This window comes from Diabrotica undecimpunctata, chromosome 8 (genome assembly GCF_040954645.1).
Source record: "Diabrotica undecimpunctata isolate CICGRU chromosome 8, icDiaUnde3, whole genome shotgun sequence".
Classification (NCBI taxonomy): Eukaryota; Metazoa; Arthropoda; class Insecta; order Coleoptera; family Chrysomelidae; genus Diabrotica; species Diabrotica undecimpunctata.
In genome coordinates, this window is record NC_092810.1 from 37,099,782 (window position 1) to 37,121,515 (window position 21,734).

The 21,734-nt window shown below is 34.1% G+C and overlaps 1 protein-coding gene across 1 annotated transcript; it reads right to left on the reverse strand.

The window, feature by feature from the left end:
• Positions 1-5,291: 5,291 nt before the first annotated feature.
• Positions 5,292-21,402, reverse strand: LOC140447444 (C-type lectin mosGCTL-7-like). Its single transcript, XM_072540092.1, has 4 exons — positions 21,223-21,402; positions 10,313-10,410; positions 10,125-10,233; positions 5,292-5,660 (listed from the first exon to the last, which is right to left on the reverse strand). Exons 1-4 carry the CDS (start codon positions 21,329-21,331, stop codon positions 5,410-5,412), a joined length of 567 nt encoding a protein of 188 aa, XP_072396193.1. The 5' UTR covers positions 21,332-21,402; the 3' UTR covers positions 5,292-5,409.
• Positions 21,403-21,734: the final 332 nt, after the last annotated feature.

Below are 21,734 nucleotides of genomic sequence, written 5' to 3' on the forward strand. Positions count from 1 at the left end.
TAATAAATACTATTCAACAAGTCCCGCTATGGACCACTAGTCCCACTATTTACCACTATATGGTCCACTGTGGGAATCATTGTGGTCCATAGTGGGATTTTTATTCACTTTTACTTAAAACACTTTTATTCTATTTTAAATTGGAAACAAGTCACAAGAAACATATACTGGCGAGCAGTTCTAGCTGTACTTCCACTAATGAAAGAAGGGGTTAGCTTTAGTAAAATATCTTCTGCTTCTACGGTATCTGCATCGGGTTTGTCGTGGAAAACTCTCTTCATGAAAGAGATATTATATTCATCTCGACTTATCTTAATAACCTGACTATCTTACTATAACATAGTCGTGATTTTGAATTTTGAATCGCTAGAATCGTTGCAAATCTCTTCACTAACATCACTGTTCGAACTAATGTCGTCATTAAAAATTTGACATATACCTTTTTTAGCTTTCTGCTTTTCCCATCTGAAAGTGTTTTTTAGCCAATCTTTCTTTATGCTGTTCCTCTATGGCATCTTTTATGAGGGAATCTGTTGTTATTGCTGACTGTAGCTTCTTTCTGCTTTTCCTAAGGTTTTTCTTAGGAGCAGCTTTTGCATGTGGCCTATTTACAGGGGTTATTATATTGGATGATCCATTTATTAGGCTGATATGTCGTGGTTCTTCTTATATGTATATATTCAGGGATTCTATAGTATTCACTGCCTTCCCTCGCTTAACCGTTTTCATCTCTCTCTGTTGTCCTATTCTCCATCGTTTAGGCCTCTTTTACTCATGCTGTCGTCTACTTCGTTCCTCCAGGATTTTCGGGGTCGTCCTCTTTCCTATGGCGCTTCATTCGGTTATTATCTTTATCCGTCTACTGTCGCTAGTTCTTCTTACATGTCCATACCACTTTAGTCTTTTTTGTTCTATATATGTGTGTTTCTATTGATGTTCTTTGCTTTATTTCGTCATTACTTCTCCTATCCATTCTTGTAACTCTGCAGCATCTTCGCATACATTCCATATCTGTTGCTACTATCTAACTGCTGTTTTTCTTGTTTATGATCCAATTTCAGCCCCATATGTCATAATACTTCGCACTAATGTTTTATAAACCTGTGTTTTTGTCTTCATATTTAGGTGTCTATCCCACCATACTGAGTTAAGTTGTCGGATCGCTGTTCTTGTTTGTCCTAATCTTTGTGTAATTTCTTTCTCTGTTGTTGCCGATTTTTGTGATTATAAACGCCAAGTATTTGAATTTATCCTTTCCTTTGATTGTTACGTTGTCATCAATCTGTAGATCGTCTATGTCTTCTTGGTATATTCTTCTTGTAGTTTCTTCATCATGTAGCTGAGGTCGTCTTGGTCTTGTGCAATCACTACTTGATCGTCTGCAAAGCTTAACGCGTGGTTCTTCTTTATCTTGATTATTTTCTACAACCTGAATATCTTCCCCATCCTGAACATCTTCGTAAGCCTTATCTTCGTTTCCATTACCATTTTCATTTTCTTCGAGCCTAAAATTAAATAAAATTAAGTAAAATTAAATAAAACTCAATAAAATGAAATAAAATTAAACAAAATTAAATAAAATTAAATGAAATACAATAAAATTAATCAAAATTAAGTATATAAACTTAAATAAAATTATAAAAAATTCTAAATAATTATAAATAACTATGAATTATAAGTAAATCATTATGAATAAATCATTATAAATATAATGATGAGTAATTTCCATATTATATTTAACAAATTTTGAAAATTACTAAAATAAGTACTTACATAAACAAAATTTTGAAAGAAAAAAATTAAGATTTTTTAAATTTTTAAAACTTAAATGTGTAGTATTATTATAAAAAATATTAATAATTCAGTAATAAGCAGACATAAAATTGCATTAACTTACATATAACAATAACAGGCTATAAGAAGTATTCGCTTCTGTCGGCATTCCCTGTGTGGTTCGGGGCTCTTTTAAAAAGTACCACGCTCTTTTTTTAAGCAAACTGGCATTTAGTAAATTTATTAATCATTTTCTAATTATTTACAAATAAAACGAAATTCTAATTATTTAAACACGAAGACCTTCAACAAAACTGTTAATAAAGTTGAATAAAAAAGTTGTTAAGAAGACATAACAGTAACTTCTAACGATGATCAATTGATTTAGTGTTGTTTTTGTATTTTATACTCATTAATAAAATGTATAATACACTGATTAAAACGAAGAAGGAGCCACTTATAAAGATGTTCTTAGTTTGAAACTAATTCTTTTTATGATTACATTATTTTTACTTAAGTACATCTAAGGCTTTTTCCTATAAATGTAGCAAAGTTTTTGTTACTGAACTGTAAATTTTCTTGTGGAAAAAAATAAAAAGTGATAAATGTGAAAAATTAAATTTTTTAATAACAGCAGCGTTGCCAAAAAATATTTTAAAACAAAACTAATAGCGTGTGTGGAATCCTCTAACTCAACGAATTTCTGCACGATGTCCAGGCCTGCTTACAATCACAACTTTTCCTAATTTTAGCACTTTTTAAAGCGTGTTCTACATCTGATTTCATCATTTCTGAGCCGTCAGTACAATTTTGGTAGGATTATTTCGTTCTCATTTACAATAATTTGGTTGTTATTGTCAACTAGAACTCAGCGAACTCGTTTTTTATAAGTCGACGTTATTCCATCAATTTCAAGATGTTTTCTGTCATCCGTAAGTTGTTTCTATAATCATTGTGAAGATTTTGTTACCTTCGTTTTTAAATTCATTCGACAGTTCCTCTGGTTCTTCTAGTTGTTCTACGATGTTCTTTATTTTATTGTTAAATTTTTTTTTAATGTTATCTTTTATGCTTATATCGTCAAAATTAACTATAATGGTTTTTTTTTGTCGTTGGATTTGTTTTAACCTTAGTTTAATATCTGCCACAAGGGGTTGGTGATCCGATCCAATATCTGCTCCTGGAAATGTAGTGCCTATTTGACGTCATTTTGGAGGCGCATACTTACAAATGTGTAGTCTATTTGGTTTCTTGAAGACCCAGGGTTGCTGCCATCATCAAATGAGGCTTTTTAAGTACAAAATCTCTGTCCTTGATCGTTAGGTTGCTCATGATCATAAGAACCTACAGTTTGACCTCGTTGACCTTCAAAAATTTTTGCATTGAAGTGTCCTATAATATATAAAATTTCATGTTTATTAAGCTTCTGTAAGATGTCTAGGATTTGATCATAGATCATTAATATAGATATTAATAGATTAATATTCTATAATATACATAGAATAATATTAATATAGATCATGAATATAGATTAGAAATAAAAGTGGTTTCAATAGTGACCCTTGGGGTAATCCGATACTTCTAGCTCTCTCTGCCGACCTTATTCCACCCACCTGCACACTCTGCTTTCTATTGGAGAGATAGCTTGAGATCATTTCAATGCTAGTACCCCAAACACATATCTCTCCAATTTTTTGAGGAACATTTCACGTGAAACACAATCAAATGCTTTACTCAGGTCACAGAATGTAGCCGACAGATAACAGCTTTACTCAAAAGCCTCTTGAATCTTCATTTCTAGGTCCATGATGGCCTTTGTTGTATATAGACCCCTTCTAAAACCAAACTGACTATTTGTTAAAGCATTTTTGGATTCAAAATACTTCATTGGTGCAACACATTTCTTAAATACCTTTGATATTATAGAAAGGAGTGATATTGGCCTATAATATGATACTAAAATAATTTTTTTTCAACCAGAAGTCAGACAAGATTGCATTTTGTCCCCAAAATTATTAAATGTCTACTTAGATCAGCTATTTAAAAAGGCACTTGAGAGACAGCCAGATGGAATCAAAATCAACGGGGAACTACTTAATGTAATTAGATACGCGGACGATATAGTATTTCTCTTAGAAAATATTGAAGGGCTCCAAGTTCTTCTTCATTGTATTCACGAAGTAGACTCCAATTTTCAGTCTTTAGTCGGAATACATCCAGATACAGAACTTAAATTAAATGAAGACCAAGTTGAAAAAGTTCACAAAATTACATATTTGTAAACTGTCATAGCAGACCAACTAGATCCAGACATAGAAATAAAACGAAGAATAGCAATGACTAAAACTACTTTTATGAAAATGAAGACATTTCTTTGCAATAATCATCTTAGTTCAGAACTAAGACAAAGAATAGTGCTATATTTGATCTATACTTGTGTATGGAGCAGAAATGTGGATATGGATTCATAGACCTATGCTGAAGATCACTTGGACAGCAAGAAAAACTAATGAAGAAGTACTAAGGGGGGTCAACAAAGATATAGAATTGCTAAAGACTGTTAAACACCGGAAAATGTCTTACCTGGGACATATAGTGAGGGGAAATCGATATAGAATACTACAACTGATCCTTAAAGGCAAAATAGAAGGCCGTAGAGGTGTAGAAAAAATCAGATTTCTTGGTTATAAAACATTTTTGAATAGGTTCTAATTGCAAATGTAGGACAATTGTTCTATGTGGCAGAAGATCGAGAAGCCATCATAATGGTGATCGCCAACGTCAAATAATTTTGATATGGCACCTGAAGAAGATTAAAGATCTTCCACAGACAGACCTCACCAATACCAATTCATTCTTTTGCTAATGACACTACTATTACCTGCAAAGATTATGATGTTAATGCAGCCATATAAGTATCACAACGAGCACAAGTTATGCAGAACAATGATTTGCAGCAAATAAATTGCTTCTAAACCTCAATAAAACCCAAACTTTGATTTTTTCAAAAAGGCAGCTTCCTTCCGATGACGCAGTCAAACAAATACATTTTTTGAGGGTTTACTTGGATGCAGGCTGTGTTGAAAAGGTCATTCTTGTTGCTCAATTAGGATCTGCAACTTTTCTGATGAGAAGACTGTATGTGTACCTCAATTCACTCTAAAACAGACCTATTTTGTATTGTGTCATTTACCCGTCAATCCCCCTCCGTTATCTGGGCCTGTAACCAGTACTTTATAACCAATAACCACTAAAACCTGGCATTGTATTACTGTATATTTGATAATAGGTCCATTAAAACTTATATTTAGGCCATATTCTTTCTAAATGTTTCACTTTTCCATAAATTTAAGTTATTTGTATATGAATTAGTTTGGCGAAAGTTATCCCAAATCATACTTACTGATCTTTGTATTACATGAGGTTTTTTGTCTCTTGGTAATATGTTTTATGTGTTTTTTGTGGCAAATGTAGAACTATTTATTTCTACTGTCTGTGTGGTATCGAAATCAAACCAATAAATTATGAATTTTTAATTATAAAAAATTTTTATTTAACAAAATAATTTGTGTTAAATATCACATCTAATACTTTTCTTAAAATATTAGTTAGTTGCGTTCAAAATAATGTCAAAAATCATAAAGCCCCCGTAGGGCCCCAATTTTCCACATATTTTTCACAAATGAAATTTAGTGGCACGTTGCAGTCTCCCTCAACCCAATTGAGCTGGGCGCCGAATATCTGCACTAGTATACACTTATGAGCATTCTGTACTGGATGACCGGGGGGCCAGTTGCTGTAGTCAATTTCTCTTCCATAAGGTATCCACAAATATTTACGGTCATCTATGAATCTTGCTCCCCCAATCCAATATCGATTATGGATACCTATAAATGAACAAAAAATTTGAATTCTTGAAATCTTGAATATTATATAAATTTATTCTGCCACTAACGACCGGTTTCGCATATTATAATTTGCTATGCATCTTCAGGTCAACGGTAAATGTAAACTAAATGCTAAAAATATAATAACCCGTATTAGGGTGCTGTCTGGTACAGAATATACAGCAATTATGCCAATATTATATGTGTGTGATTATTAAATATGATTTTAAATTGATTAAATAAAAAATTAAGTAAAAAATGATTTAGTAAAATTGAAATTAAATAAATATTACCTTAATGCTAAAAATATTACTTACATACTTTGGTATATAAGTAATATTTATTTTATTTCAATTTAACTAAATCATTTTTCACTTAATTTTTTATTTAATTAATTTAAATTCATATTTGATAATCACACACATATAATATTGGCATAATTGCTATATATTCTGTACCAGATAGCACCCTAATACAGGTCATTATATTTTCAGCATTTAGTTTACCCTGTAGGGGAGAAGGGGGCTCCTTCAGACAGGGTGCAGCTTCAGACATTGATATTGTGGGTAAATTTAAGGACTAGGGTTAGCAACACTGACATCAAAACATTCCATTACTACTCATATTGTAGTTAAGTCTGTAGAGCAGTGCAGTAAAGGGTTCATGTCATAAAGTGAAAAGTTAGTTTTTGGTAGTTGAAAGTCAAATTTTTGAATTGAAGGTAAGATCTGTTTTTTATTAGAAGATAAGATTTAGGATAATTAACATTTCCAAAACAGTCCCACACGGGACCTTGCGTTTGGCTCATCAGTCAGGTTGGATGACCACTTGCAATTTCGTTTATGTGATGCAGCACTTTACAAAATGTTTAGGTTCCTTTGAAAAGAGAAGAATGCTTCTATTTTGCGACAATCATGAGAGCCACTTGTCAATTGAGGCAATAGAACTAGCAAGAGCTAATAGCATGCATATTCTAACAGTTCCACCCCATTGTACCCACATGATGCAACCACTGGATGTGGGATTGATGAAACCTTATAAAACGTATCATAATGCTGCAATTGATTCATGGTTGAAGTCTAACCCAGGCCAACGTTTTGGAATCTATCACGTGGTCGTGCCATGTTACCACAGAGCATTATAAATTCTTTAAAAAAAAATAGGAATATTTCCAGTTGACTGGCACATTTTTACCGACGATATGTTTGCTCCAGGTTTGGTTAGTGAAAGACCTAATCCTCCAGATGAAACTCTTCCTGATGAACCTCTAACATGCCAACTAGCTGCAAGTCTACCAACTTTAGAATCGGAAAAACCACCCTCATCTCTCAAATTTTCAAGCGAAAACTTTCAGCAACCAATAGACACTCCATCAACATCAAGCTGCCAAAACTCTACGCCTATGCCTTCTCAATAGCCTGGCTGTTATTTAAGTCCTGGGGAGATACGAGGATATCCAAAATCGAAACTCAATACTAGCTCCAATAAACCAAGAGAAAAGTGGAAAAGCAGAATAATAACTGACACCCCAGAAAAGCTTCTTCTGGCAGAAAAACAGATCAATAAAAAAACAAAGAAAACCACCAATTCTAATGCTGAACGTACTAAATCTACGAAAAGAAAACTACTTTTTGAAAATGAGAAGAATGAGAAGACAATTGATGATGAAAATGGCAAAAACTGTGATGATAAAGTATTAGAAGAACCACGGCAAAATTTTGGCAGGAGTGAATTGAAAATTGAAGATTTTGTGCTGGTTAAATATCGGACTTTAAAAAAAAGATGTGTACTATGTTGGGAGAATAATTGCTAAATGTGATATTGGGGATGTTGAAATTTCATTTTTGAGAATGTAATCTAAATTAAATTATAAATTTTTCTACCCCATCGTACCAGATATCTCTAGTAATTCTTTATCAGAAATGGTAGCCCTTTGCCAACTCCTTCTGAGCAGGGTACAAAGCGACAGAAATTATTATTGTCTTTTTCAGTTTCATTGGAAAACTTCAATATGCATTAGGGGTTTGATTAAGTATCATAATATAGTTTTAAATATTGTAATAAATAATTTTTAAAACATTTATATGAGGTTGTCATTTTTTCAATTGTGTCTGAAGCTGTCCCATTCTCCGTTTAGACGTTTTTGAAAAAGTGGTTTTGATTTTTTTTACAACAAGTATAGAGTTTAATACTAAAAGCATATATACAGTGAAAGTTGGGTAAACAATGTATTTATGAATATTTTCTTTCTTTATTTGGTGAGGTATTTAGAGTGATATGACAGTTCAAATTTTTATATCTGAAGGAGCTCCACTCTCTTCTACTGTTGACCTGCATAGCAAATTATAGTATACGAAACCGAAAAATTATTTTTAATTCTTGAATTTATAAATACATTTTTTTAAATGAACATAAACAAGATGGAGTAGCTACCTGGAATTCTAGAGTGTCGAGAGAAGGTAGCTCGAAATGGAACAAAAAAAAATGTTAAGGCAAACACAACAACAATTATGGGAAAAGTCTCGATAGCTCCTGTGACTAAATAATTTAATATGACAATGAAATTCATAGCGATGAATTACAATTATACACCGTTAGCGATGTTACAACGTAACGTTATAAAATAGTGACGAATAATTTCAAAATTTGACAAAAGTTTCCGAAGCTAATGTGTACAGAGTAATTAAAACAGACGATAAAACAAACGATAATAATAATTTAAAGGTTGATTCAAGAGGAAGGAAACAAATGAAATTGGATGATTCAACCAAACAGATTATTAATCAAAGTACAAGAATTTTATTACAAAAAGGAATTATCAAGTATAAAAATGCTTCTCGTCCATATTACCAACTATAAAAAATTTAATGAAAATATTCCGAAAATATCAAGACGCGTTTTGTTACGTACTTTACGTGAAATGAACTTTAGGTATTTGAAGAGAAAGAAGAATAGTACCATTATTGAAAGAGAAGAAATCATGTTAAAAAAGATAAAAAAACATATACAGATGAAACATGGTTAAATGAAGGACTGTAACAAAAATTTGGCATGATTTTAATGTGATTTTAATGTGTAAAAGCCGCATCTCGAAAGGTAAACCTTAATATACAAAATTTCTCACTTTTTTAAGACTTAATTTTATAATCAAAAATGTTAATTTATTTGCAGTATATATAGTCCGTCTAGAAAGTATCCGGAATTTTATATTTTTCCTAATTTTAATAGATTTCCTTTTTGTAACATTTTAAGACAAAAGTAATGCATCAAGTAGGTTTTGCCGATAGTAGGTTATGGACAAAATCGCATGACAATACCATCTGTCAAATAGTTTTGTTTGTACACAGACTTAAGATTTGTGAAATAATGTCGCAAGTAGAAAAAAGAAAAGTGGTGGAATATTTGTATAGAAAGAGTGTCCGAAACGTTAAAAAATTAGTGCAATTGACTGAACTCGGAAAAAGTGCAGTGTCTGAGACAATAAAGAGGATTAAAAATGGCATATATATGAGACATACACCAGTTTTGGGTAGACCGCGTAAGATTCACAGAAACAATTTAAATGCTTTAGTGGCTTAAGGACGACAAAATCCGCCCCTAGGGTTTCGAAAATTAGCGAAAAGATTTGGAAATCAACGAAGATAAAAGTGTGCGCAGAAACTGTCCGCTTGTCACTTAAAAACAAGGCTAAATATCAAGGAATCCAAAAAAAATCCCTACAATGACACCTCTGCAATGGCAACGAAGAATAGATTTTTGTCAACGTTTTCGAGAAGATAATTTTAATAATGTCTTTATATCTGATGAAAGTTGTTTCCAGCTTGGTGCAAATAATCTAAAAGTCCTATCAAGAGAAAATGTTACCGTTAAAATTTTCAAATTTCCCAATAAAATAATGGTTTAGGGAGCAATATCTCAGCGTGGTGCTACACCTCTCTGTATAGTTAATGGTACTGTTGATAGTGCGAAATATTGTGACATCCTAAATGGTTTTCTTCTTGAAACGGCTTATGTTTTATATCTAGAGGGGTAGCGTTTTCAGCAAGATAATTCAAGATGCCATACTTCTGCTTATACTCAAGCTTGGATGCAAGAACACGAATTGGCAACAATTCCGTGGCCAGCAGCATCTCTAGATCTTAGCCCCATTGAAAACATATGGGGGCTGATGAAGATTGAAGTGGAACGAGCAGCGCCACGAGATAAAGAAGGTTTGATTCGGTCAGTTTTACAGGCCTGGAATACCATTACCTAAAATTATGGCCTTGATCTAGTTTCGGGTGTACCCGGACGTTAAGTTAAGTGTTTAGATTTAAATGGAGGTTGTATAAGTAAATGAAATGAATTATTTGTTAAAATTTTATATTTCAAGTGATAGAAATAAATACCGTAAAATTATAATTCTGCTTTCTTTTTTCCGGATACTTTCCGGACAGACTATAATTATATCGAAAATTGTATTACCTTGTTCTCTTACGAACTTTCCGATTTTTTCATTCTCTCTTGCTGAATTAATTGATAGCAGTTTCATCTGAAGGGTTTCACAAAATGTTATAGCATTTATCCAACTCTCCTACAAACAAATAAAAATAATGAAAAAGTTGTATCGATAAAAAATAAGAGCCCTTTATGAAATATTTAAAGTTCTTTACCGTTACGTGAAGGCCCAAATAATAGAGTTTATTTTCAAAACGAAGTAATGGCAGAGTCGATAGTCCTCCATTCTCGAAGTTTTTTTCCCATTGAGGTTCTAAAAATAATTAAAATAGAATATCACATTGTAGCAATCAAAAATATTTAGAGAAAAACAAATATTACGATTAAAATGTGTTGCTTAACTACACAAAACAAAAAAAAATCACAGGAGACGAAGACAAATTTTTATTATCTCACCAAATACCATATGTAATGTCATTTTAAAATAATTTATTATCTTATATGGTGGAGTGCAGATGTTGAAACATGTCTTCTATTTTATCGTTCTTATATCAGGTCCATTATAGATTATGGCTCTGAACTTTACGGATCCGCTAGTACAATATTTTAGGTCGTATAGACGTTTTTATAAACATCTATACGACCGATATAAACATTTTTTTTCCGTGGCCGGTCTCCGCTTTCGTGGAGGAGGAGCTCCGAACTGAGTAGGGGCTCTTCTGTACTTCACGGAAGACAGACTGGGCGGGGGATATCCTCAACCTCGACACGGCACGTCCCATATGGCTGATAGGGAAAGTTAATGCAGATATGCAGGACAGGTACGAATAAGGCATTGCCAAATAAGTACCCGCGGATCAACTGAGGATATGACATTAGGCAGCAGTAATGTCATTACTGGATTAAGGCTGTGGGAAGTAAAAATCCTGTAGGCTTAATTCCAGATACTCACAGGAGACACTCACATTATGAGTTAAGCGGCTGTGATACTGCGATCTTAGGGCACTCTTTTGTCCTGGAGTTTGAGAAATCGGCTTCGAAGGCGGAGGAACTAAGACTTTTAGTGAACGGCATAAGGATGCAGAAGGCAAGGAGAAACCACTGCATTAAAGACTTCTTGTAAGTATCTCTAGTACAATTATCATGGTGATAAAAAACTTTAAGATTCCGACTACTGATCATGAAAATCGGAATTCAAGATCCGGCAGGGAAGGTAAATCTAGCTCAAACCGTGAGGCCTTCCAGGTCGTTATCAAGAGAAATCCTCACGAACCAAACTACATTCTAGATGATGGATCTCTAAGAGTATTGCGAACAGCCATAAAGATAGGTACATGGAACGTTAGAACAATGTACGAGGCGAGAAATATCTATAATGCCATTCAAGAAATGGAAAGACTCTCGATTAATATCATGGGAATAAGCGAAATGCGCTGGACAAATACGGGATACCGAGTTATCAAAGATCACAAAATATTCTACTCAGGAAATCTTAAGAACGAACATATAAATGGAGTGGGCCTAATTATGAATAATAAAATCGCCAACTGTGTAAGTCACTTTGTACCTGTATCAGAAAGGATGCTCTTAGTTCAGCTAAACACAACTCCCATAAAAACAAACATTATTCAAGTATACGCTCCTACAGCGGACGCCCCAGAAGAAATCATAGAAGAATTTTACAATGACCTTACTAATATTGCCAAAAGGATTCGGAAAAACGAAATAATACTAATAATGGGAGACTTTAATGCCAAAGTTGGCAAAGGACAAAGTGGAAATTTAATGGGATCCTTTTGTCTAGGGGAACGTAATGAACGCGGAGACCGTTTGATTGAATTTGCAACTGAACAACAGCTCGTAGTAACAAACACCTTTTATGATCTTCCTCCAAGACGACTATATACGTGGAAATCTCCCCAGGATACTCCAGATCACATAGTACGAAATCAAATAGACTATATTCTTATTAACAAACGATTTAGAAACTCTATAACATCTGTTAAAGCGTACCCGGGATCCGACATAAATTCGGACCACAATCCACTTATCGCCAAAATGAAACTTAGTTTAAAGAAAATTCAAAGACCAAAAATTATGAAGTACGATATTAACCAACTGAAAAATAAAACAGTAAAGGAAAAGGTACAAAAACGCCTAAAAGAAAAAACGTGGGCTCGTACAGAAAAACCATGGGCCCGTACAGAAACAGATAACACAGATGTAGAACTAGAAAATTTGCACAAAGTAAGTCAAGAAATAACAGAGAAATACTTAAAACCTGAAAAAACAAATAAAAAAGAATGGATGACGGAGGAGATTCTATGTATGATGGAAGACAGAAGAAACGCTAAAGATAATAAGAATTACTACAACAACATAAATAATGAAATATAAAGGGCTATTAAAATAGCAAAAGAAAAATGGTTTAGCTCTAAGTCAGTACAACAGTAACAGAGATAGAGTCAGTACAACAAAAACATGATTCATTTAACCTCCATAAAAAGATTAAAGGAGCGGCAGGCTTATATAAACACAAGAACACTGGATTCCTGACAGATAATCAGGGAAACATAGTACTGGAAATAGAGCATAAAAGAGATATTTGGATTAAATACGTAGAAAAAACTTTTGAAGATATACCAAGTAACACTGGTATTACAACAAACACCAATTGCGAATCTGGACCACCATTTACAGTCGAAGAAGTAAAATATGCCATCAAAAGCACCAAAGATGGTAAAGCAGTAGGCCCTGATAATTTTCACTCAGAATTCTTAAAACTTATGGACTATGATGGCATAAAATGGTTGACAAATATATTTAACAGTATATATGATACGGGCGTGGTTCCCCAAGAGTGGTTAGTGTCAACTTTTATAAATCTTCCAAAAAAACCCAACGCAAGAAAGTGGGAAGACTATAGAATCATAAGCCTTATGAGCCATTTACTTAAAACATTTCTAAAGGTCATTCACAAAAGAATATATACAAAATGTGAGGAACAACTAACAAGAACACAATTCGGATTTCGTGATGCTCTGGGAACACGGGAGGCCCTTTTTGCTATACAGGTGCTATTTCAGAGATGCAGGGATGTAAATTGTGACATAAAAGTATGCTTTATAGATTACCAGAAGGCATTTGACAGAGTAAAACATGACAAATTAATGACTCTAATGCAAGAAATTGGAATTGACAACAAAGATCTTAGAATTATCAGAAACATTTACTACAATCAAACGGCCAAAATCAAAATAGAAGACCAGTTAACTGATAAAATTGCAATAGAACGTGGAGTACGACAGGGCTGTATTTTGTCTCCATTGTTGTTCAACATTTATTCTGAATGGGTATTTAAGGAAGCTTTAGACGGTTGTGCGAAAGGAATACTAATAAACGGTGAATGGTTGAATAACATTAAATATGCAGATGACAGTATAGTTTTTGCCGATAATCTGAATGACTTACAGATATTAACAAATCGCATAACAGAAGTCAGCAACAGATACGGACTAGCTCTTAACATAAAGAAAACCAAATTTATGACAATTAGTAAAAAACCAATACGAAACGCTCAACTTACAATCAACCAACAGAATATCGAAACAAAGAGACGAGCAATATACATATCTAGGCCCCAATTTAAATAGCCAATGGGACCACTCAACAGAAATTAAACAGCGAATAATAAAAGCAAAAGCGGCATTCGTTAGAATGAGAACCATTTTCAACAGTCGAGACATATCATTAAAAACAAAATGCCGTCTATTGAACTGCTACATATTCACAGTTCTGCTCTACGGAATGGAAGCATGGACACTGACTGTTGCATCTATGAATCGGCTCGAAGCTTTCGAAATGTGGTGTTATGGGCGCATCTTACGTATATCCTGGGTTGACAGAGTTACTAATGTGGAGGTCTTGCGTAGAATGGGGAAAGAATGTGAAATTCTCATGACCGTCAAAACTAAAAAGTTGGAATATCTAGGACATGTAATGAAAAATCAAGAACGTTACGGCCTTCTCCAACTGATTCTCCAAGAGAAAGTAAATGGTAAGAGAGAACCGGGAAGAAGACGCATTTCCTGGCTTCAAAATTTACGAAAGTGGTATAACACGACTACCACTGACTGTTCCGCGCTGCAATAAATAAAGTAAAGATAGCCGTGATGATCGCCAACATCCGAAACGGATAGGCACTTTAAGAAGAAGATATGGTGGAGTGCAGATGTTGAAACATGTCTTCTATTTTGGTCCATTACAGATTATGGCTCTGAACTTTACGGATCCGCTAGTACAATATTTTAGGTCGTATAGATGTTTTTATAAACACAATTTTGTAGTGTTACATGGGTGCTATGAGATCTACCCCTATTGAACCACTTTATGTTGAGACAATGGAACCGCCCAGTAAATTTGGTAGAGAATATCTCAGTCAAAAATTTCTCCTTAACCCTTTGCAGCCCGAATTATGCTATTTGCATTAAAATGTATTTCTCAACAAAAATTGTGTTATTTATCGTAAAATTTAACACCAAAAATTGGAAATAATATTTTTTTATGACAACTTTTTGGAGTTTGGAGGTGGTTCCATGGTGGAACCACAGGGAAATAAGTATGAATTAAAAAAAGTTATTTATTTCGCATGAAAACTACAAAAACAATTACAACCACAGGAAAATAAGTATGAATTCAAAAAAGTTATTTTTATTTTTTATGAAAACTTGAAAAGCAATTAGATTTATCCGTGAGACAAAGCCCAACTTTACATGAGGAACAGTGCCATCTAGTTCTATGAGGTTGGTTTCTAGTGCTACAGTGAGCACATCGAACTTTATTGCCATAAATGGGCATATGAGCAGCTTTGTCGGTGCGTATTTCAATGGGAACCTGAATTTTAAATTTATTCGGCACTTCTGCTGTTGAACTTGGTCTTCCTCTTTGGGGAGTGGAAGGATCAGCACCTATCAAACCTGCAGATACTGCTAAACGAAAAACTTTGAGAGTAACTGATGGTGTTTGAGATCTTTCTTTGAATATGATATATGCGTTTACAATTGTTAGATCAATAAAATGCCAGAAAATTCGATGCCACTATTTTTTAGATTTACGATCTATCGCATAGCAAGCCTTGTACATATCTGATTTGTCTACGTAACCCATATGTTTATTATAATCTGTCACTACTGTAAGACCAGTGAAAGTTTTTTTGGAGCCATCTTTTTGCTTTCTTGAGATTTCCTGCATATCTTCAGGGTTATGAAAATTGCTCAAGAAATGAACAGATTTGTTATCCATCCATTTTGTTGCCAATATGCCCCCATTACTAATTTTCCAACATGTGTCACCACGTTTCATTGATTTATCGTTAGAGAAATCTTTGGGAAAAAAATTAGTATTCAGCTTTGCTGTTCCACAAGCATATATATATTGGGCCCGTAGTTCTTCTAAGAGTAGATAAGAAGTAAAAAAATTGTCCATATACACTTCATGACACTTACCAGCAAGACTACTTGTTAAATCTTTGACCACTCTAGCCCCTAACCTTTTTTCTGCAAGATCACCTGTTTTACCTGTATAAATCTGGAATTGCGAAACAAAACCAGATTCATTTGCTCGCACCCATACTTTATAACCCCTTTTTGTCGGTTTTTTCGGCATGTATTGTCGTAGTGAGCTTCGCCTCTTGAACTTAATCATTCCTTCGTCAACTGACTGGCATTTACTGGGATTATAATACTTATCAAATGTTTCCGTCAATCTATCTATCATTGGTCTTATTTTATACAATTTGTCATAATCATTAGAACCTTTTTTAGGAGCAATAAAGTTGTCATTTAGGTGCATGTTACCCAAAAACCAATCAAACCGATTTCGAGACATAGCAGATGATATATAGGTGTCCCGTAAATCAGTTCTTGCAGACCAATAATCTCTGTAGCTTGGATCTTTTTTTATACCCATAAGAATATTGATTCCTAAGAAACATTTCATTTCTTCTTTTGTTGTTGGAATATATTGTTTATTTTTTTGGGTTGCATACAAGTTGGTCTGAAATACTAATGTATTCAAAAGCTCCTCTGAAAAAAGAAGCATAAATATATCCAGCGGTTCTTCTATCTCTTCGGGCACATTAGGACCTACATCACTTACAAAAACTGAAGGACTCTTACCAAATTTTTTTGAATCATCAGACCAAACAACTACCTTTTCTTCATTCTTAGGTTTCTTTTTACCTTTGTTTTGTGTATTTGTGTCTTGTATTTTTTTGTTAGTTTTCTTTTCCTATTGACTCCAGTTTCGTCTTCACTTGATTCTTGATTACTTGATTCTATTTCAATGTCCGTACCAGTGTCTTCATTTTCCGCAGTATTTTGTATTTCTTGAAGATCATCTTCAATAACAAATGATTCATCATTGGTATCATCGGGAGGTTCATCCTCTCGTCCATCATCATCTGAATCTATTTCGGAAGCTTCTGATTCTTCTCCGGATGGTATCTCTTCAATAAGTTGAAATACCTCATCAGCTTCCAGAGCTTCAAGCTCTCTAAAGAAACGGTTTCCTGAAACAATAAAAACAAATATTTATATTATGCTAATAATAGGCTTTGTGGGTCCACATGGAACCACATATTTTGAAAGCAAAAAACAACATATTTATGAAAAAATATAAGAACTTTTTTGTAACAACTCTAAAATAACATCAATATGTATATATTTATGATCCACTTACCTGACATATCTTTTATTTGCGTAGTTGAAATAAAAAAATTCGTTATGCGTGACAAAAAGTAAAAAGGTAACATACATCTACCGCTCCTTGAAACAAACTGAAGCCACCGAGAAAGTCGCCGCATTAGCGATCTAAAACACAAAATGGTAGGGGACACCGGTCTGAACGTGGTTCCGGCAAGCGTTTACTGGGAAAGGTTTTAGAAATTTATGAATTTGTGGTTCCGCTGTGGAACCACTTGCCCGAAAAGTTTTAAAGTTCGTTGTTACAACACTTGTTTATATAAAGATAGTAGTTTAAATTATTTCGACTTAACAAATAAATATTGGACGCACAATAATTCTCCACCGTTATGCGAAGCTTTCGAAATACTGAAAATAAAGATACTGAACTTACAGTTGCAAATAAAGTGGTACATTTTAAAGATTTTTTTGAGTTACTGGATCAAGTACATATAATACAACCTATTTATCATGAGAACCCTTTAATAAGACATATTATTTTAAACATCTATCTGACAAATTGGCCAAAATCTATTTGTATTTATACAGACGCATCTAAAAGTTCAAAGGGTACTGGTTGTGCTTTTTATATTCCAGATAAATTGATAGAAAAAATTTTTAAGCTGCCCACAAATTTCTCTATTTTTAGTGCCGAAGCTGCAGCCATATATGAGGCTTTAATTTATGTTAAATTTGCATCATATACTTAGTTCAGCAGTAATTTTATCTGATCCATTATCTGTACTTACAGCTATTCAAAAACCGCAACTACCATGTAGTACTTCTAGTCCATACATTTTTTAAATTAAAAAATGCTTATTTGAAATTAATAAATACACCAAAAAAATACAATTGATGTGAATCAAAGCACATTTAGGACTTACATATAATGAACACGTAGACCAGTTAGCTAAAAATTCCATCATTCATGGAACACTAACCAACTATGAACCTTGCATTATAGATGATTTTGCTTGTTCAAGAACTGAACAAATGAAAAACTCGAAAGCACACTAGGAAAAGTAGGGGAGGTGGGCCTAAGACGGGATATGTAGGTAAAACGAGAAATGCTATTTTGGACAACACGGCAATGTCGCTAGTTTAGTTTTCCTACGGCTAAGTGTGACGCATACCGGTTATTGTTTATGTGTGTTGTCGTCGGTGCAATTTTACAAGTAAAACGTAAGTATTATTTTTTTTATGATTTATGTAAAGGGTCGAGCTGATATTTATGATAACCTAACAAGTTCCTAGCATGTGCAAAACGCATAGTATTCAGTCGCTGCTGTGTTTACGCGAACTCGATAAGGTTAGGTTAGATTTCATGCATGAACTTCTGCTGCCAGTGTCACACAGTCCTTACGCGCTAAATTTAAAAGTGTGGCCGTAGAGTGTAGGTAAAACGGGATATACCGTTTTACCTACATATCCCTTTTATATGATTTCATTTATTTCCAGATGCCTTCCAATTATAAAAGGAAATCTAACCACAATTCGTGGTCCGAAGAGTCGATGGCTAGAGCCCTTGAGTCTGTACGAGATGGTACTCATGGTTTTCTGAGTGCTGCGAAAACGTTTAATGTTCCCAAGTCAACACTAGAACGAAGATTTAACGATACAAATCAAGTAGCAAAATGAACCGCAAAGAAACTTGGCAGCAGGAAGTTAACATTCCCGGTTGAATTGGAACAAAAGTTAGTAGAATATGCAAAAAACATGGAAATGATGTTATATGGATTAACAACAAGAAGTATTCGTAGACTTGCATTCCAATTGGCTGAAATTAATAATATCGAACATCATTTCAACAAGACCACCAAACTAGCTGGATGGCACTGGTTACGTTCGTTTTTGCAGCGACATAAGCTCTCTTTGCGATTGCCAGAAGCTACTTCTGCAGCTAGGGCTCGAGGCTTCCACAAACAAGCAGTCACATTTTTTTTGATATTTTGGAGCCCCTTCAAGGTGAAGTTTACTTTAAATCAAATTTTTAATGTGGACGAAACGGGGATCACAACAGTGCAAGGCCGTCTATCAAAGGTAGTGGCCTTGAAAGGTAGAAAACAAGTGGGTACACTCACATCAGCAGAGCGTGGTGAGTTATCGACTGCAGTGATCTGCATGAGCGCTAGTGGAATATTCATCCCACCGATGATCATTTTTCTCAGGATAAATATGCAGCAGCACTTTATGCATGGCGTTTCACCAGGAACTTTGGGGGTAACACATAAATCTGGCTGGATGTAGATTGATCTATTCACTAAATGGTTTGATCACTTCCTCATCCACACTCAAGCCTCTATGTCTTTAGACCATCCAGCATTACTTATACTCGATGGACACAAAACCCACACTCAAAATATTGCCGCTATAGAAAAATCAAGGGAGAATGGTGTGACAATTTTATGTTTACCTCCACACTGCAGTCACCGTATGCAGCCACTAGATGCTTCGTTTATGGCACCGCTAAGTACCTTTTATACTGCACAAGTGGAAGTTTGGCTGAGGCAAAATCCAGGCAAGTGTGTAACTCTACCTTAAATTAGTTCATTATTTGGCCATGCTTATCTACAAGCTTCAACACGGTTGAACGCCATAAATGGGTTCAAGAAGACCGGAATTTATCCAGTAAACCCTACTGTCTTCACAGATGACATGTTTGCAGCTTCTCTGCCTACAGAGAGACCATTAACTGAGCCTAATGGAGACGATAGCGCAGTATTATCGGAAGAGACCCCAGAACGCACAGATTCTATTGAAATTCCTAGGGAAGTTACGCCAGTGGAACAAATCGGACAAATCGGGCAGCCACTGGGTTCAATCGAATCCGAGGAAAATTATTTTCCGGTTGAAGACAATATTAGACCATCCACTAGCAAAATTCACCACTATAGTTCTCTTCAAAAAATTGCCCCCCACCTAAAGGTGGCAGATAAGGTAGCACCGAAAAAAACAAGGAAGATGAAGAAAGGTAAAGCGGCTATTCTCACAAGTACCTCTTACAAAGAAGAATTAGAGAAGTCTTTCAAAGAGCAAGAAGGGAAAAATAAAAGAGTGAGCGTTAAAAAAATGAATGCTAATACAAAAATTAAATCTCTTCAAAGCAGTAGCCGAAATAAACAGTCTTCAGAAACAAACATTAAGAATAAAAACAAGTGAATGGAGTTGGATAATATTCAAGTTACAAGAAGGAAAAGGAAGAAGTATATGAAAAAGGAAAGTAGCAGTAGTGAATCCGAAACTCAAGAAGTCAACGTCGCATGTTTATATTGCTGCAACAATTTCTTAGAAGACAGGCCCGGCGAGGGTTGGATAAGGTGCTCTGGTTGCCATAAATGGGCGCATGACGCTTGCGCCGGTGCCGAGGATGACGAGGACACATTTGTATGTGATGTGTGCAAATAATGTCTAATAATCTTTTGTTTCAGTTCTTTTTATAAAAATTAACTTTAAGAATATATCATTTGTGCAAAATTCTTATCCCGTTTTACCTCTATGTTATTTCCTGTTTTACCAACACTTATAGGTAAAAAGGGAAACTGTGCATCTGTTTGAATATAAATTTTTTCTGACTACGTTTTTCAGAAGTATTCATAAGTTTGATAACAATGTATTACATAATTGACTAATAAGAGACAAGCACCATAAATGAGTCTTATTTGACTTTATACTTGTGCTTCAGAAAATTTCAAAAGAAAAGTATCCCGTCTTAGGCCCACCTCCCCTACTGTAGTATTTTAACAACACAATACAGTTTGATACAACCAATTATTCCAAAAAAACCTTGGTATAAGAATTTCATCCTCCCTTGCAAATACATAACTATATATGTATATACCATCGGTAGACTTAGATTTGGCCATGCATGTTATCCTGCACATTTATTTAAAATACATATATTAGATTCAGATATTTGTCAAGAATGTCAGATTAAAAGTGACTTAAACCACATGTTTTTTGAATTAAACAACCCACCAACAACCAAATTAAAAGAATGATAGACAATAACGTTCTACTTCCTGTTAATATTCTCTTTCTACTATCATTCAATGTCGAATATCTCCACCAATGATGTATATTACCGCCGACATCTCTCGATTAACTCTTTTAACATCCATGTATTATCAAATGCTGATTCTTATTTTTATACATATCCAGAGTTTATTGCTAAAAAGGGATCAGATGAAGTGTGTTCGTTTTTTTTCGATTTTATTATGCATCATTTGTCTCCAATTGTTCAACATCTACAAATTTTCTGTGGCGGAGCAAGTGGACAAAACAAAAACTTTAAAAAATTGTTACTTGCGGTCTACTTAGTGTTTAATAATTGTATATAAGAGAAGAATAAAAGAAAAATAAAAAAAATATATATGAAGACTACTTACTTGAAGAAACCCGTACAGTATTTATAGTATTGGAATCATCTCTAATGTAAGCTTCACTTATAGAAACAAACAGAAAGACTACTGTAAGACATGTTGCTGTAATCTTCATCTTTGGTGAATTTTCGTCGACACAGCTGTTTCAAAACGTACGTTTTTAATCGGTTTTATACTAAACTTACACGATGCTCAACTAAACGGTCAAAGGGTTAATATAGATAAAAAAAATTATAAAACAATTTCAATGTTAATAGATAAAACTTGGCACTTTTAAATTAGAGAAACTACACTGAACGGCAAAAAAAGTGGCCACCCTATAAATTTCCGAAAATAAAATGTCATTGGAAGTTTTATGCACTGTTTCATATTGCGTCTCAATTTAAATATTTATTGCGATCATTTATGCTTGTTTTCTATAGTTTGACGATTATGTGGTTGTTTATGTAGTCGCTGTTTATCTTCTAAGCTGAAAACAGTTAATTAAATAGTAACTTAGCTTTTCAAACGTGGATTTG

What these genes read in the sequence shown, in the direction of transcription:
- LOC140447444 (XM_072540092.1), bottom strand. Translation starts at nt 21,331, where the DNA reads ATGAAGATTACAGCAACATGTCTTACAGTAGTCTTTCTGTTTGTTTCT. An exon ending in ATTTGGGCCTTCACGTAACG is followed by an intron (nt 10,234 to 10,312) that starts GTAAAGAACTTT and finishes ATTTGTTTGTAG; the next exon opens with GAGAGTTGGATAAATGCTAT. An exon ending in AAAGTTCGTAAGAGAACAAG is followed by an intron (nt 5,661 to 10,124) that starts GTAATACAATTT and finishes GTTCATTTATAG; the next exon opens with GTATCCATAATCGATATTGG.